At 45.2% G+C, this 12,521-nt stretch overlaps 1 protein-coding gene across 2 annotated transcripts in view; it reads left to right on the top strand.

The window, feature by feature from the left end:
* LOC128754883 (TBC1 domain family member 1-like) overlaps positions 1-8,396 on the top strand; it is a 32,442-nt gene extending 24,046 nt beyond the window's left edge. The window contains exons 16-22 of one of the 2 annotated variants that reach the window (XM_053857837.1): positions 388-546; positions 1,381-1,481; positions 2,840-2,983; positions 4,646-4,805; positions 5,559-5,728; positions 6,422-6,598; positions 6,712-8,396. In XM_053857837.1, the coding sequence (XP_053713812.1) occupies positions 388-546; positions 1,381-1,481; positions 2,840-2,983; positions 4,646-4,805; positions 5,559-5,728; positions 6,422-6,598; positions 6,712-6,978 (1,178 nt within the window). In that variant the 3' untranslated portion in view covers positions 6,979-8,396. The remainder of the gene's footprint in view (positions 1-387; positions 547-1,380; positions 1,482-2,839; positions 2,984-4,645; positions 4,806-5,558; positions 5,729-6,421; positions 6,599-6,711) is intronic. The other variant, XM_053857839.1, reaches the window with a different exon arrangement.
* Positions 8,397-12,521: the final 4,125 nt, after the last annotated feature.

The raw sequence follows: 12,521 nt of genomic DNA, 5'->3' as shown, positions 1-12,521 counted from the left end.
CATTCCCATCTTGATCAAGTTTAACACGTGATATGATAGGATACAAATAAGAAATTGACGAAATTAATAGGAATAACGTTTTACTATGCTGCTTGTGTGAATGCTAGTTATTTATGAGACATACAGAATTATTTTTTCTTTTTTTTTTTCTTTATGCTTTCATCACATTCTTCAGTATCTAATAGTTGGTTTTTCCTTACATTCTTTTACCTGCGTTGTGTAGATATAGTTTTATGTAGTAGCACATATTCTTAAAAAGACTGTGGCTTCCCCAAAACTTTCTTTGTCTTTTATGGATAGTTGCTTTATTGTTTATTTGTAGTTGACTCCACCCTACCATCCGTGTAGTTCCTTCTTTATCTCTGTTACCTCCCTCATGTCTGGCAGGTGTCCCAAGACAGCATCGGGGCGAGATCTGGAAGTTTCTCTCCGAACAGTACCTCCTCAAACAGACCGTCCCTTCGCGACCACCAACCAAGGACATTCCTTACAAAGAGCTACTGAAGCAGCTCACCTCGCAGCAACACGCCATCCTCATAGATCTCGGTAACACACTTTCACACCCCAGCTCACACATGCTTGGTATGTTTTGGCCGTATACACACACACACCCATGATATGCACCAATAAAATTGCAGTTTCATTGTAAACAAGGTGTAAACTTCAGAACCAACCTACCTACTTACTTACCTAGCTACCTACCTACGAGTGTTTTACTCAAAATAGTGACTCACCTGAATTTACTCATCATGTCTTAAATTCTATAGCGTGTTACAAATTTAAATGCGGCATCTTATAAATGTAACACACACACACCCTCAGTCACACACAGCTTCAGGCAAGGGAGGTGCTTGTGGCCTTACATTCTCTTAGAAAAAGCCCCGGCAGCAAATTCCACGCGCTCACACGGGCGTCATTGTCTTCTCCGAAAGCTTCCATGTCACTCACACCGTAAGTCAAGACCTCTGTTCACAAGCACACACACAGCTGTTAATCACCTGTAAGTCAAAGTTGAGCATGCACCCTCTCAGATGCAGGGCCCTCATTATCCTGTCAATGTTGAAAGACCGTCAACCTGCTCAGAATGTACATGATGATGGGGGGACAAGCATGTTTCACGTAAAGCCATGTTGATGTGTGTTTGTGTCTGGAATAGGTCCACACATGTTTGTTTGTTTTTTTAATAGTCACCTATTGTTCAGTGGAAGTCTGGAGGTTCACAGACCCTGAGGCAGCTGGTCATTCATGTTGAAAGTTGTTTATGATGTTAGGTATTAACCCGCTTCATTGTCAACACAAGGCGCTTTTTTGTGTCCACGATATTAAACTCAACGCTGGTGGAGAGCAGGCAGGTGACAGGTCTGTTGTTTTTCTTCTCAGGGCGCACTTTTCCCACTCATCCATATTTCCAGGCTCAGCTGGGGGCGGGGCAGCTGTCTCTCTACAATTTACTGAAGGCATACTCTCTTCTGGACCCTGAGGTACTGCTAGTATTGTTTGTGTGTATTTACAGCAAGCACTTGTCCCTGCACATTGTAGTCATGGGTTTATGTTAAGGCTTGAACTGTGGGTGACCTTGATCCCGTTCACCAAACAGCATGAGACACATTAGACAGACCAAGACACTACACACACACATACACATTGAAACTATCCTGCACCTCACATCTGAGTTTGCCACATCACATTAGCCTCCTCCACTTTAACCTATGATCCACTTGAGTCACACCTCTCCTCTTCATGCCCTCCTTTAAAGCATCCTTCAACCTCAGTGGCTGTCTTCCGATCCTTCTTTAGCCTGGTACCTCCATGGCTAACATTCTTCTGTTCCCTGTCTCCCCTCTTCACGAGTCCAAAACTGATGACATCCATAACTTTACCTAAAAAACTACCTCACATTTGCTGTCCCTCTGATATACTCATTTCTAATCCTGTCCTTGACCCCAGGTAACTTGCTTCTTGTCTTTGTGTCTGAGCTACTGTAGATACCATACATCATGGTAGGTCGCACTACTGTCCTGTGGAGCTTCCCTTTCACTCAAGCTGCCACTCTTCTGTCACAAATCACCCCTGACAGTTGCCTCCACCTGTTCACCCTGCCCGCACTTGCTTCTTCCCCTCCCTTGATCTTTAGATCCCCAATTCTTGAATTCATCTCCTTCCTCCACTGCTTCTCCCTCATCTCCCCTTCTCCTCCCTCCCTGTCATTCGGGCACGTGTTGCCACATCCATGAACATCAACATCTCTTCCATTACTTCCTGTTACTCTCTCTGCAAATCTCTATAGCATCAATAAACATCAAACTCCCTAACCTCACCTGCCTGTCCGTCAATAACAAGAGCAAACAAGAAACATCTGAGAGCTGATGTACTGTGTCTTTTACCTGGATTTGTTCGGTCCTGCAGCACAACCCCCCTCGCTGTCCTCGTACACGTCCAGCGCCTCACTCACACACTCCTCAGACTCTCCCCAACCTAATGTGCCTAATCTTCGGTGTAATCTTTGATAAATGTTGGGGACTGGGTGTGATACATTAAACCACTGCAAACACTCAAATACATAGAGGCTTATATTGTTGTGTAATGACTGAAGTGTGCAATGCTGGAACAAAACAACAACAAAACCGACCCCCCCTAAGGTACTTTTGTTGGCAACAAGAGTGACTCAAATGAAGCAGGCGCTTGAGGGTGAAATGAGTAAAGCTGAGTCATTGTTGTTGTAGGACGTTGCATCTAGTTTGCGACTACCCCAAAAATGCATCTCAGAAATTTCCAGCTGTATGAATTTGTTCAGCCTTGACAGTACTTGATGTGCTGGATGCTTCTGCCTTGTCTTCAGGTGGGCTACTGCCAGGGCCTGTCCTTCATGGCAGGCGTGTTGCTGTTACACATGGGGGAGGAGGACGCCTTCAACATGCTCAAATTTCTCATGTATGACGTCGGGCTCCGGAAACAATACAGGCCTGACATGATTATCCTGCAGGTGAGGCACATGGGCACTTAAATTTCATGACCAACATTGGTATAATTATCTTAAAAACCTGGTTGTGTCACACCTGGTAGTGAAGGTTTCATTAGTATAATGATATTTAAAGGTTTTTATTTGACGAATGCTGATTTACAGGAAATGTGCAGTGTGTGTGTGGTGTGTGTACCTGGTTTATCCTCACTTCTGGACGCCAGTTCTTGACAAAACACGAGGCATGAGGTCCTTACCTCATGCCTTCTCTCTTTGGGACTGTTTGACTGGGCCCACAAATCCAAGCCTCAATTTGAGGCTGAAGACATAAAAAATAAGTCCATATTGGGTTTCAGTTTGGTTCCGAGTTCTGGTTAAGGTTTGTTTTGGGTGGTTGGGTTTAGGGTGAGAGGCTGGGGAAAGGGTTATGTCAGTGAACGGACCCCACAAAGATAGAAATACAAATGCATGAAGGCTTCTCACATCCAGACGTAACTGTATGTTTAGTGGGTGCTCACATTCTGGTTCGAGCCCATGGGTGGGGCTCTCAAGGCACTGCTCAATTTAACTCCAATTTCAATCAATTACCCCAATTATTATGGAGAAAAGCTGCCATACTTATTGACTCATGCACACCCTGTTTGTCGACATTTAAATTGGGCAAATATACCTGTATGACTGAAATGACTAGATAACCCGAGTCTTAATCATGAGCTGTGGTGAATTATATAATTTGGTACATCAAAGCAACAGTGTTAGATGGCTAAAGAGACTGCTTTTTATTCTTTCTGTCAAACCAATAGTCAGTATTTAACTTGGTGATTTCAGCACAGTTTCTGTTTTTTTTTCTGTTCTCAGTTTTTCCTGTTATATATATTGTATATATAACAAAAAATGGCCCAAACAGAGAGAGAGAGAAAAAATATATCCACAAGAAGCCACATTTTCGATTTGAATGAATTTGGGATATTATTGAATGAAAGGATGGAGCCATACATATATTTAAACAACAAAATACTGTTTGTTTTGCATCAGTTTGACAATAGCACAATAAATCACGATGGTGGATATATATATATATATATATATATATATATATATATATACATCCCTGAACAAAAGCAAATAGATTGCTTTTGTTTGCTTTTGTTCAGGGATTCCTCCATGTTTGTTATTGTTGTTATCATCCAAGCTGCCACGTGTCTTGTGCATCAGTGTGATCAGTGGACCAGGAACTCCTGCACTGACAAAGGCTCCCTGTTGTCTGGAGAGCACCGAGAGAGAGAGAACTGTTAATTTAAATAAAATCTTTTTTTTGTTAATGAATTAATCCTAATAGTTAACTTGTTAAAGTCCCACCACTATATATATATATATATATATATATATATATATGGTGATGGGAAAGTTCTTTTGCTGCCAGCCTTTCTTCTGGGTTAATTTAAGAATGGTGTGCTCGCTTCTTTCATCACATTATCCTTCCAAAGCCATAAAAATCTTGTTTGTTACTGCCCTGTTGTGTCGTAATGGTTTTATTAGCACCTTGCTTTGGCTGAAATTTATGGCACTTGGCAGAGATGTGCAGCTAGTTTCCAATCAGCATGATGCACTTGGGAATTTATTGTCCTCGACGCCCATGAACACTGAAGTTGTGTCCATTAAATGTGTTGTTTTCTTTCATGGCAGATTCAGATGTACCAGTTGTCTCGGCTGCTCCACGACTACCACCGAGATCTGTACAGCCACTTGGAGCAGCAGGAGATCGGGCCCAGTTTATACGCTACGCCCTGGTTCCTCACAGCCTTCGCCTCACACTTCCCCCTCGGATTTGTGGCCAGAGTCTTTGGTAAGATGCACCAAGTCTTTTGATCCGTTCTGAGGAGAGCTTGAGGTTTGCTCCTGACGGTTCAGATGGCGCGCTGCTGCATGAGAGTGTGAAGCACCCTGGTTGCTGGATAAGCACAGAAAGCGCTATATACTTAAGAACCGTTTACCATTCAGACCATAGCAATGTGACTCTTTCACTCTTTCTCAAACTGCTATTGTGTATGTTGAAGACTAGGGAGTGTTCATCAGATTTACAAATGCCATCAGACCCGCAGTACCCTGTGTGTCTTGTGTCGCCCTCATCCCTCCTGCCTTCCTTCCTGTGTGTTGTGTTCACCACTAATTTCTTAAAAGGTGCTCCGCCGCTGAACGAGACTTTCTGGCTCCTGGAGTTCATCCGAGCATAACATGTGCGTGCGTCTGTGTTTGCATGTACGTGCGCGTTAGAGCCACGGGGCATCTTCAGGCAGTTGTTCTTCGATATCGTAGGTGAGGCTTCACGCCTCCTCATTTGTTCCTTAATCTGTTGTGTGATCTCATGCGATCCTGCCAAGCCCGACCCCTCCCTCCCGCATAAAGAGCAGCCAGCAGACACACCCTGCTCTTGGTCTCTCCTTATTCTTCCTGCTCTTCATGCATGCTTGCTTCCTCGCTTCTATTGACGTCGATAAAGCCGCAGTGGAAAACCTGTTGAATCTCTGATGACGGGGCCGTTATGTCACATCACATGGTATTTACTTTTTTTAACTGACGCCACCTTCCTCCTAATCAGATATGTTATTCCTGGAGGGGTCAGAGGTCATCTTCAAAGTGGCCCTGAGTCTGCTGGGGAGCCACAAGCCCCTTATTCTCCAGCATGACAGCCTGGAGTCCATCGTGGAGTTCATCAAGACGACGCTACCCAACCTGGGTCTGGTCCAGATGGAGAAGACCATCAACCAGGTCAGTGGAGGCGGTGAATCACGGCACACTATAGAAATGGATGTTCATGATCGACCAAGAGCTTGGCTCCCGGTCCACCTCTCCCTGACATTACTGTCATGTGCGACTGACCTAACTGACCTGACTTCTGATCGTGGACCCAGGCCCTGACGGAAGCTGTTGCCACACCCTCCTCCACTCACAGCTGCTGGGTTGTTTTTCTGCTGAACACAGAGACACGTGTCAGTGTGATGGAGCTCACCTGTCAAACTCAGTTGAAAAGATTGTTTCTTGTTGTTATCGCCCGGAGGGGTAGAGACTTATGTGTCACGTATTTGGTTCTCTTGAAATCTTCACTGAAACAAACAGTGTTTAAACAAAGACTCTGTGAACTTTAATTCTTTATTAACCTGACTGTTTTTTTTTTTTGACTCCCGTACCAATGATTCCATCAGAAAAGGAGTTGATGACCACCTCCTCAGATTGAGGCAGCGGTTGTTTTCATTGCAGTTTCAGAAAACTTTATTAGAAGATAGATGGAACAATAACACCATAAGTTAGCTACAAAAATATAACATGAAAACATCCACAGAATCAAGCATCTGAACTGTGCATCAACAGCCCACACGCCAGTGTCCTCATTATCGCTGTCAACAGCTGTCATCATTCAAGACAACATCATTCCCCGCCTCACAACTTGTGCGTGTTTTCCAGGTTTGTCAGATGGACGTGTCCAAGCAGCTGCAGGCCTACGAGGTGGAATACCACGTCCTGCAGGACGAGCTGTTGGACACTCCGCCAACCCTCAACCAGCAGCAGCGAGCGGCTCAGCTGGAGAGAACTAATCAGAGCCTCCGGCAGCAGAACCTGGACCTGCTGGAGGAGCTGCAGGTACATCACAGCAGATGAACAGCAGGGATTTCAATAAACATTCAAACATGTTTAAATACGGCTCATGCTATTTTAGTGACTTTTAATTCAATGTTGTCACGACGTCCTCGCAGGTGTCTCACGCTCGTGTGTGCAGCCTGGAGAGTCGGGTTGCCAGTTTAGCTCAGTCGGAGGTCCAACTGAGGGAGCAGGTCTCCGCGCTGGAGGACGACAAGAGGAAGCTGATGGAGACAGCGTCGCGCCTGCAGGAGCTGCTGCTCAGCTACGGCATCCATGCCTCCCCTGACGGACTCAGACACCCCCCTAACACAGAAGGTCACACAGTAGTTAAAGGTGAGAGCGTAGAGAGCGAGACAGTTGACTCCCTACACCACCCCTGAGCTCCGTCGTAGCACTCTTAAACCTGCGATTACACCCGTCATGAGGTTAACAGCGGGTCAGCCGACCTAAGCAGTGTCCACCTTTGACCTTTTCCAGGCTTCCTTCAGTGTTAAAAAACTCAGGTGAGCAGTCGGAGCATTTTGACTTCTATAGTATCTGTAGGTGCCGCCCGCATGTGATCTCAAATCCCCAAAGATAGCACTGATCGTTCTGCAGCTCCGCCCCTGAGTTGAAGCAGGGAGGCAGACATTACCAAAGTTTTTTTTTAAGACTCTTCTTTAGACTTTATTAAAAATGTTGCCAAAGATTAAAAAAATATGGGAAAAATTGAAGAGCTGAAACTAAAGAATGTAAGAATGTAGATTCCTGCCACAAACTTGACTGCAGCGGAGAGCAGGAAGTGCAACACACCCCACACCCTGTTTGTCAAGTTACTTCTAGGAGCAAAATAGGTACTATTTTGCTCCTCAACGTTGATTCGAATAATGACTTTCTTCAACGGTGACATCCACACTACTGTTTTCTTTTCTTCATTTGAACTGTCTCGTCCTCACAACCCTGGACTGACTAACCATCTGCGACAGAAGAAGCTGTGGGCGAGAAAAACTTCCTCAGTAACTGCTGTGACCTTCTCTCAACACTCCAGTGCCTCAAAAGTTTGAAATGCCGTCTGATAATTGTTCACGAGAGTAGTCTGTTCTGTTCTTTGTCTAACACTGTTTTACACAAGCTTGTGTCATCTCATTTTTGATGTCAAGGCAAACCACGAAGGCACCTTTAAGCATGTCCAAACCACCACTTTCTAAATGTGTACATGGTTTTTAGCATAGTCTCTGTGTTACTCTTCATGCCTAAGAGTTTTTGCTCCGTGTAGAAGCCTGAGTGAGGGTCCACACGACTTTCCAAAACCCCTGTGACAGATTTTAAATGTGCCTTTCAATCGCAACTTTGCCAATTCCAGTATGAAATATTTTAAAACCACGGTCTTGTTATGAAGTTCTCATGTATTTTGCTGCTGTAAAGACTCCAGCAGTTTTTAGATTAAACAGACCAAACACACTCGCTTTTGTCTGCCTTTTTTAAACTACTAGAGCATTTACTCAAGTACATTCATTGGTGTGTCGATGTGTGTGATCTGGCCTTCACATCGACTGCATTTAGTGAGGCGTATGGAAATGGAGTCGCCATCAGTTGAAAACATCTGCCTTACAATCATATTGTACCCCAATTTCGTCTGTGTTGCTCATCGGCGGTGTATACAAATGGTGTCACCAAGAGCAAGGCTTTGAAAAGAGGTGTGGTGACGGCAAGAGACGATGCTTTTCTAACGTGCATGCGCCTTATCTTGTTGTTTCGATCTACGTTGGCAGCCAAACCTGTCTGGGAGGAAGGCCACTGACTTTTTGGGTCAATGTATGTATCTGGACCAACAACACAGTTTGTTAGCTCCTTGCTGTTTCCCTGACCTTTTAGGTGGTCATAATGTTTTGACAGATTTTCGTCAGGTCCAAATAAACCAAGCCAAAGCCTTCATCTTTTACACTGGTGTTTCAGCAGGAAATGGTGCGCGTGTGGACGAGGCCAGTGTCCAGAGCTGCTCTGACCATGTCGGCCCATTCACGCTGTCCACTCCCTTCTTCTTCTGTTAGATCATGCTTCTTATTGTCACATATTCCACCAACCTTTCTCTGTGAAATGTGTCAGACTGTCTCCCGTCACCTCCTGTCCAAACATGCCACTCTCTCCGACGCCTATATGACATTCGGGGAAGTATATCAAACACCATAGTTGGCGTGCACACACGCTCATTTGTTCTGGAAGAGCACGCGTGTCAGGGCAGGTCTTGTATGTGCGCGCATCTGTGTACACAAGTGAGCCAGCTGAGCTTCTGCCAAAGAAGGAAACAGCCTCTAATTCATCTGGGTCTGTGTCTCGCTGCTATCTTTGTTGTTCTTTTTTTTCTGGAGCTACTATTAACAGCACTGAGGGCAAATCATTAATCCGTGATCCATTATTCATTACTTCCTTCACTGAAGTTGGAGAAGCTCCAGGATGAACTCTTCTCAATAGTCATAGTGAAGCAGCATATGAGGTGCTTCCTTAACAACCCCCTGCAGCTTGTTCTTGGTCTGCCCCAGGGACTCCTCACCTGGGCAGCATCAGCTAACCTCCGAGGCTCCTGGCTCAGCTCTTCATTCTCCACGACAGACCCACACCGTGTCCTCATGCCGCGCCATCTGAAGCTCCCTGCGGACTCCACTGCCCGTCTCAATATGTGTCCAAAATTCTTCTCATTGACTGATATTTATCATTTTCTGACCAGTCAAGCATCTAGTAGCCAATGCATCATGATTCTAAGAGCCGATGATTTACACCAGTCAACAGACAACAACATGGCTGTAACTGCAGTGCGCCAGTGATGATTATAATTTCACAATTATCGATGAAAAGAGGTGTATCCCCGTCTGCTATATATCCGTCCTGTACAGGGATTTTTTTTTTCCCCTCAAAGCGCCATGTTCAAAGCGGCTTTGTAATAACACAGAGGTCTGAGGGAAATTCTCCATCACCACATTCCACAACCTGTGGGAGTCCAGTAATCAGCCAGCTGCTCCGCCGAAGCCGCTTATTTCCCTGGAACCTCCAGTGCGTTTGTAGATGATGCTGTTGATTCTCCGAGTGGCTTTCGTTTGCTGGTCAGTTGGTGACACGATGAGGAGCAAAACTAACTTCAGCTTCTTCCCCTCGGCCATCAGACTGTTGAATTCATGATCAGCCCTTTGTTTGTTTAGTTTTTTATTTATTTTTATTGTATTTTATTCATGACAGCACTTTAATCCAAAGCACTTTCCTACTTGGTGGGATCCCCACTGGCCATGCAACAATAAAGTTCTGATTCTAAATATCTCTTTGCTGCAGACTAAATGGCATCTCAAACTGAAGGCTCGGGAGCCATCATTTTGTGTGGTGGTTTAATAGCTCCCGATGCAATCTGGATGCAAATTCCTAAAATTGGTGCAGGTGAATTGAAATTAAATGAAAGATGGAAGAGCCAGAGTGTCTCCTGTGTTGTGAGATGGTGGTGAAGGAGGACAGTTTTAGTGCTCTGAAGCTAACTAGCTTCACTGCTTCAATGGTTGCATTTAAACTACTTTTTCCTATCAAAGACGGCCACTTGGGTCAATAAAAATGACCTTAGTTGAGGTCTGTGTTAGAAATTTCTGCCACCCCTGGACCAAGTGGGGAGTAAACCCGCTCTAAAAAGAGTGGTCACAGGGAAGAAGAACATCTCTGTCAGTCCTGGTTTCCCTTTTTCCAAGTGTCCATGGCTTGAAACTGCTGATCCACTTAAGAGTTACAAACAAATGGCTCCAGTTACGTCATTGTCAGCAACGTTTCACCTTCCATGGCAGACGTCTGTGAAACCCTGACCTTGTTTTGGGGTCAGGCCCAGGTCTCCTCGCAGACGTGTATAAAACACTTTAGCAGAGTGATGAATGTGAGAGCAGACCAGGAGCTGTCAGCAAACTGTTGCTCTGATCCTCTTGTTGCAAAGACGCAGCTCAAGTTCTGATCCAGAACAAACATGGGAGCTGAGTGGAGATTTATGAGCCGCTGCAACAAAGAGCTGTGTACTTTTTCTTCACCAATAAGTCCGCCACACCTCATGAGCAACTGCTGCAGGAGCCACCGCGGCCACACCCAGCCGCCAACAATGCTGCCTCTCACTGAGGCCAAATCGAGAGCTGTTCTCTGCGCTTCCTCCTGCTGCAGCGACGTCACACACTCCAATCTCAGCTTCTGTGTCACACCAGCAGAATCATGAGAAGATCTTCGCGTGACTGGGATGGAGTGTTGTTTGCTTCATTCACTCTGAATCGACTGACACGAGCAGCGGCATCTCGAGTGTGCGCCACCTCCAGTCGAGGTGTGTTTGCACTGAGCTTTTTTTTTAAATTTGTCTTGGAATCAGTTCTTGCTCCCATTCCAGCTCAGATCCTGCCCTGCCCTGCTTTCCTCTCAACCTCGCCCTGAAAATGTTAGCGGAGGATGTTGTAGTTGTGAGGTCGCTCAGAGGGCAGGACAGCTAGACAACTCTGCAAGACAACTGGCACCTAGCGCACCACACAACAGTGCGACAAAGAACTTGACAGGACAAAACTACGTCATCCAATCATAACAGTCTTGAGCCAGCACTGACTGAAACACTGGCCAGACCTTCCCTTGAAAAGACGGGGGGGCTGTCGTCTGCAAGACAGTGGTGTCATCAGTGGGATGGTCGCACAACGCCACAGTGAGATCACCTGGCATACGTGGGCACATCACCACCAAACCAATGACTTTTTTATGAGAGAAAACATGTTTGGGTTTGGATGACATTTTAAGACCTAAATATGGAGACACTGCCAATTAAATGCCATCTCTATATCTCTATCACTGCTGTCACTCATCTCTAGCTGTGAAGTGATTGTCATCTTTAATGCTCTGATGAAAAGATAGGATTCACTGTAATCGGGGTTTTGTTTTTCACTTCCCGCTCGCGTTGCTGTGTACTTCCTTGTACAACTTGCCAGGTGAGCTTTGAACTGACAGACTTAAAGCAGGGGTCTCAAACTCGAATGGCCGGGGGCCACCAGGGGCACAGTCTTGGTGAGCGCGGGCGAGGATGGGACACACACAAGCTGCTCAGGCACGTGAGAATCGAACAGACAAGTGTGCGCAGAGTGATTAATACAGGCTGGTAGTTCATTTTTAAAATACATGTGTGATGTCTGTTGCATGGTGAGTGAATTTGCTTGACAGGTGAAGGTGAAGGTAAATGTTCTGTCCCAACCGAAGCTGAGCACCAGAGGAAGATGAAAAGTCACCATAGCATGACGACTGAAGTGTGAAACAACCATTACAAAATAACTCTCTCTTTTCTATGAACAAACATTTCAAATGTTTTGATGCTGTATGTGTGTGACAGATTCACGCAGAAAGGAAAATAAATACTGAACATTTTCTAGTAATTCTATATTATATCATGACATATAATTACTGTAAAATATATGTTTCTACTTCTTTACATATTTCTGGCCCCCGCTGTCTTTGTAAACTTTCTTCAAAGGTTCTTGGAGTGTGAACTCCTCAACATTGTTTGAACAAAATGATTTGAGAAGAATGGCAGCGACTTGACTGACAGCCCGCGTGCTTCTACATTCTTGTGTTGTCACCATGCCATTCCATTTCCAGAGAAGTCAAATCTCTTTCAAGCGAATTATTGTTGCTCTCACCTGCAGATACGGAACTCTCAAACCCGTGACTGCCTCTAAATCTGTATCGTTGCATCTTAATCTCACTTTTATAAACTGATGGTGAGCAGTGTTCGATGCTGGTGGCGTCCTGACACAGTGCGGGGGATCAGATAGTGTTGCTGCTGTACTCCCAGCTTGTCCTTGGTTCTTAAACACTGGGGGTCTCCCCAACACTCTAAGACCTGCTGCAGATTGTGTCCCTCAGGATTATGAACAGATCTGGTATCTGAACCGGCCGCCCAGGG

Source organism: Synchiropus splendidus, chromosome 2, assembly GCF_027744825.2.
Source record: "Synchiropus splendidus isolate RoL2022-P1 chromosome 2, RoL_Sspl_1.0, whole genome shotgun sequence".
Lineage (NCBI taxonomy): Eukaryota > Metazoa > Chordata > Actinopteri > Syngnathiformes > Callionymidae > Synchiropus > Synchiropus splendidus.
The sequence above is the reverse complement of the archived record's forward strand: the minus strand, read 5'-3'. Positions and strand labels throughout refer to the sequence as shown.